This window comes from Triticum aestivum, chromosome 5B (assembly GCF_018294505.1).
Source record: "Triticum aestivum cultivar Chinese Spring chromosome 5B, IWGSC CS RefSeq v2.1, whole genome shotgun sequence".
Taxonomy (NCBI): domain Eukaryota; kingdom Viridiplantae; phylum Streptophyta; class Magnoliopsida; order Poales; family Poaceae; genus Triticum; species Triticum aestivum.
Genome location: NC_057807.1, coordinates 678,580,724 through 678,586,322, shown reverse-complemented (window position 1 = coordinate 678,586,322; position 5,599 = coordinate 678,580,724). Strand labels below are relative to the sequence as shown.

Sequence of the window (5,599 nt, the reverse complement as noted above, 5' to 3'; positions counted from 1 at the left end):
GGCCTGCTCGCCCAGCCTCGCCCGTCCCGCCCTGTTCGCGACAGCCGGCCGCACCATGCCCGTGTCGTGGAGTGTGGCCGCCCGCCTGGCCCCGCCCTGCTCGCGATAGCCGGCCGCGCCTTGCTGGCGCCACCCGAGCCGTGGGGTGTGGCCGCCCGCCTGGCTTGGCCCAGCTGCGCCCTGCCCACGCCGGCCGTGGTGGGAACGTGGGGTGTGTGTCATGGGTTGGGTGGGTCAGCGAGTGGGGGTGTGTATGTCGTGGGTTGGGCGGGGGCATGCCGTGTGTGTGCGCGGGTGGACCGTGCGGTGGGTGGTAGGCGTGGGAGATCGCGTGGTGTGTGTGGACCAGATCTCGCCACCTCATTGATCCGTGGACTCGATCCGTGTGTTGTGTTTTCTCTTTGCCGTCTACCTTTTTCTTTACAGACGGCAAAGACTTCACTTTGCCGTCTGTTTAGAAAAATGCAGACGGCAAAGTCTTTGCGGTCTTTAGTTTCCTAAACTGACGGCAAAATAAGCTCTTTGCCGTATGTAAAATCAAAACGCAGACGGCAAAGTATGTTTGCCGTCAGTTGTTCTTTGCCGTCAACAACTGTCGGCAAAATTTGACTTTGCCGTCTGTCCCGACAAAATGCTGACGGCAAAGTGCAGTACCGACGACAAATTATCTGATTCCCGTAGTGACGGAGAGCACCATAGGACAACACCAATAATAAAACATGCAACTCAAACCAATCACGATCATCAATTAACCCATAGGACAAAACGAATCTAGTCAAACATCATAGGATAGCCATACATCATTGGGAAATAATATATAGCGTTGAGCATCAAGTTTAAGTAGAGATTACAGCGGGTAGAAGAGGGGTACACCGCTGCATAGAGGGGGGAAGAGTTGGTGATGACGGTGGTGCTGTTGTTGGTGTAGATTGCAGTGACGATGATGGCCCCGGCGGCACTCCGGTGCCACCGAAAGCGAGGGGGAGAGAGCCCCCCTCCTTCTTCTTCTTCCTTGACCTTCTCCCTAGATGGGAGGAGGGTTTCCCCTCTGGTCCATGGTCTCCATGGCGTGGGAGGGGCGAGAGCCCCTCCGAGATTGGATATGTATCTCTGTCTCTCTCTGTTTCTGCGCTCCCAGATCTAGCCTTTCACCGTTTCTTATATTCCCGGAGATCCGTAGCTCCGATTGAATTGAAATTTGAATACAATTTTTATCCGGATATTAGCTTTCTTGCGACGAAAGAAGGGCTCCAACTGCCTTACGGGGTGTCCACGAGGGTCAGGGGCGCCCCCCTGCCTAGTGGCCCCCTCGGGCATGGTCTCGCGTTGATCCACTTTCCAAAATTCACATATATTCCAAAAAAATCTCCATCAGTTTTTATCCCATTTGGACTCTGTTTGATATCGATTTTCTGCGAAACAAAAAATATACAACAAACAGAAACTGGCACTGAGCACTGTATCAATATGTTAGTCCCAAAAATAGTATAAAAATTTGTCAACAGTATATGAAAGTTATATAATATTGGCATGAAACAATCAAAAATTATAGATACGATGAAGACGTATCAAGACGTAGATAAAACTATCATCCCAAAGCATGAGAATACCACCACGAGCCCTATTAGCCACCATTGCGTGGAAGTACGAAGGCAGTTGAGTTTGCCAAGACCACACACTAAATCAAACGTGCGCCCTGGCTGGCTGGGGTTGGGCCGATCGAGTTGATCTGGGCCAGCCAGATGAGATCGAGAAGGACAGCTTGACAAAAAGAAGAGATGAAGAGATCAATTGTTCCAGCGATCCGTGGGAAAAAATACGAGATCGATCTAGACATGGAGATATTGATCATTCCCCGCTGTCCGTTTGGCTATGATCCGTTCGGTGGGAAAAAAAACTTCAATCAAGGCTTGACGAAAGAGGACCGATCACGGGATCAGGGGACGCTGCCGTTTTTTTAGATATATAAGTAGCTAGGAGAGATTTCGAAAATAAATATTATGTTAATTAACTACTCTCTCCGTCTTTGACTAGTATTGCCGGACGAGGGAGTATTTTCTAATTAATTGTGATTATTTAAATACTTAATTAGTAGAAACGGTGATTATTATTTTTAGAATCAACAATAGGGGAGTGGTGATGAGTTTGAGCACGAAGGGAATAAGGATCATATAAAAAAATAATTCCAATTAGGTGCGAACTGGGCCGTCCAAGTAGAGAAGAAGGGAGGGAGAGGGAACACAACCCAAAAATCCCCGACCTGTCCGCCCGTCCGAGGAAGACGAACCCCCCAAATCGCCAACCTCGATCCATCGATCGGCCAAACCCTAACCCCGACCACCCAAACCCCCAATCCCGGCCGGCGACGATGGCCGCCGGCAACTTCCGCTTCCCCGACTTCGCCCTCCTCGACCCGATCACCTGCATCCGCGACCTCCGCAACGCAACCACCGCGTGGGCCTTGACCACGGCGGGCCTCACCATTCAGGTCTCCTTGGCGGCGGCCGCCCCGCCGCGCCTCTCCCACTTCTGCGTCTGGTGCCCCGGCCGCGACAAGACCACCTTCGCTTACGTGCCCGATGTCTTCTGCTCCGCGGGGGACCACGCCCTCATCCGGGTCGGCTTCACCACCGGCGACTCGACGGATCACTACATCGTCTACCGGGCCAGGGGGCCCGACGGCCGGCCGTCGCTTGACCTGCTCCCGGACTTCGATGATTATTCCGACGCAGAGAGTCTGCTGCTGCCCTACGGTTTCGTCTCCCACCGCAAGCACTTGGTCATAGCGGCCCTGAGCGACGGACCGACGGAGTGGCAGTACTATCTCCACACCCTCAGCTGCGAGCCGCACTCCACGTGGTCCAAGAAGCTGCTGCGGGTGGAGTTCCTGATCTGCGACGTGCTCGATCCCGGGGTGGCGGCGTTGCACTTCGTCCCGATGCCCAAGCTGCTGCCCAGCAACAATCAACTCTACGACAATGAATCTCGCGCGAGGGCGATTCGCGACGTCACCTTCAGCCGTGGCTACATCAGGTGCGTCGAGTTTGAGGAGCTGGTAGAATGCAGAGCCACAACTGTGCCGGCTGTTCCTGATCCCTGGGACATGGATGAGCTCCAAGACTCGGAATCGGCCGATGATCCGCCCCAGGAGGAGGAGGAAGATGTTGTCGTTGGTTGGAGGCTCATCACATGGTATAGGGCATTGACTTGGAACTGTTGGCGCAAGGGGTACACGGTTCATTCCGACGAGCTCGGCATTGTCTCCTTGCCTCAGATTATTGGAGGTGCTGGTGCCTGTGCTCTAAAAGTGCCACTCAAGGACCTGAAAGCAGCTGCTCCTACTCTCCGTGGCGACGGCGATGTTGTTTACCTCGCGTGCGAACTGCACGAGCAGAACCAAAGAACATGGATTGTTGCTGTTGACACTAGGAGGAAGTTGGTGGGAGAGCTTTGTTCTGTAGAGGAAGTCTATCTTTACGATCCGAGCTACATTCCATATGTGCTTACCGAATATTATCTAGATGATAGATCAGGTATATATTATACTATCACTGCTATCATATCTAGTGAGTTGCAAGTGCTAATGAATCTAGTCTAATGGTTTTCTGCTCTTTGTGTACTAGGTGGAGCTCAGGCACATACGCTAAATGCTTGTCATCCCACCCCACAAAACTTAGATGGGTCCCAGAAGAAGCGGCAGCGGCTTTCATAAACAGAATAATCTGAAGCCTGAAGTGATGATAATACAAGTCATGCATGGACTTTTGAGGATCAGTGACGCCGCTTGTTCTGCTGTGTCCTCCGTTGAAACTTGAAACATGTATATACCCAAGCTGAAAACAACAAGGCTACACCAACTGAACTTTACTTAGGGCTGTAGCTTGGGAACATCTGGTCCGTCTCTTGTGAAGCAGTTATCCAAGCTAAAGCAGATAGATTTGTGCCCAACAACAACAATGCAAACTCAAGAATGTGTGTTGTTCTCTGTCTGCTACTAGTGCCCCGTGTAGGTATGTTGTTCATATGATGTTTAGGCAGCTGATCCTTGCACCGCGTTGTAACTATGTACTTTGTTTTTTGTGTTTGTTACCTTGGCAGGATGTATTTGCCCCTCGGGCTGTTTAGGTTTTTGATCCGGTTCCCCACATAAAGTAGATCAATCGTTTTCTATCTGATTTCCCATATAAATGAATCAATCTCTTTTTAAATTGAGATCAATATACAGGTGGGAATTCCTCCCGGGTGACTGAATAAAAAATAAGGACTCCAGCAGACCTGGCGATAAATAGGCCATAAAACAACAGAGACAATGCAAAATGACAAAAACCGCCAAGCAAGGTACTTCCTCCGTCCGAAAATACTTGTCATTGAAATAGATGTATCTAGATGTATTTTAGTTCTAGATACATCAATTTTCATCCATTTTGATGACAAGTATTTTCGAACGGAGGGAGTATGAGGCAGTCCAAACATGACACTTTTGCAAAATGTTCATGTGGCGTGTTTAAACCATCTCAAAGGTTCCATTATTTTCATGTGAGTAAGTAGCTCCATCTTTTTCTTCAAGCTATAGTTGTAAACCATAGATAGATTAAAAGCACACCGGAGACATATCTATCGTGTGTGTCTTAATAACCAAACTAATATGAATGCATCTCGTAGAGCCATAAACGTACCTTGATAGTAAAAGCACCCAGGGAAGAGCATTTTTTTGGCAATTCTTTTATACTAGTACATGGTACATGCCATGCACGTGTGATTTAGGGATTATTAGTGGAGACAATGGGAACACCAGGTACATATTTGTAAAATGAATTTATAAGAGAAGGTAATAGCTATTTAATTACAACACATATTAAGCTTTCACTTTATTTGTGTTTGTAATCCGATGACCAGTCGGACCAATCAATTGAACAAAGAAGCTAATGAATAGTAGTATTAAGCATATAATTATTTGTACTAAATAAAATCCCTCAGTTAACATTTTGCACGTACTCTCAATTGCGGTGGCAGTCTGTCATGAAGGATGTGCACACCGCGAATCCCTCCACTGTGGCCGTTCAATCACTCCATCTAACAGTCTATATGTGGCCGAGAAAAGTATATTTTTCGTCCCTCAATTCTGGACGAAGTCTAGATTTAGTCCCTCAACTATGAAACCAGACAACTTGCACCTTCAACTCTAAAAACCAGACAAGCTAAGTCCCTCTCCCGATTGCAAGTGGTTTTCCGATGACGTGGCGTGGTTTTGACCGGGTCGACGTCCATGTGGCAATCCTGGTGGATCTTCTTCCTTCTCTTTCCTCAACTGGGCATTTCGCCGAGCAGTTGCCGTGCATCAAGCAGCAGGAGCAGGATGTGGGCGTGGAAGCCTCCGGCACGGTGGCTCTGGTCCTGGCGACCTCTGTAAGGCCGCTACGCAAGGTCGGCGTCTCTCTGGCGCGGGAGCTCATGGCGGTGGCCGACGACGCGCTCCAGCCGACAGCCGTGGCCGAGCGGATTGCGGCGCCGCCGCGGCTAGCTGAGTGGCAGCGACAGAAGAGCTCGAGGGCGGCACGGTGTCCGACATGACGGTGTCCTTATGTACGAGCTCCTCTAA

At 49.7% G+C, this 5,599-nt stretch overlaps 1 protein-coding gene across 1 annotated transcript; it reads left to right on the top strand.

Annotated features, from left to right (window-relative positions):
- The first annotated feature begins 2,220 nt into the window (after positions 1-2,220).
- LOC123117603 (uncharacterized) lies at positions 2,221-4,156 on the top strand. Its single transcript, XM_044538324.1, has 2 exons — positions 2,221-3,533; positions 3,624-4,156. Exons 1-2 carry the CDS (start codon positions 2,369-2,371, stop codon positions 3,710-3,712), a joined length of 1,254 nt encoding a protein of 417 aa, XP_044394259.1. The 5' UTR covers positions 2,221-2,368; the 3' UTR covers positions 3,713-4,156.
- Positions 4,157-5,599: the final 1,443 nt, after the last annotated feature.

Excerpts from the sequence above, each read along its gene's own strand:
- LOC123117603 (XM_044538324.1), top strand. The coding sequence starts at position 2,369 with ATGGCCGCCGGCAACTTCCGCTTCCCCGACTTCGCCCTCCTCGACCCG. Across the intron at positions 3,534-3,623 it reads TTATCTAGATGATAGATCAG|GTGGAGCTCAGGCACATACG; the intron begins GTATATATTATA and ends TTTGTGTACTAG.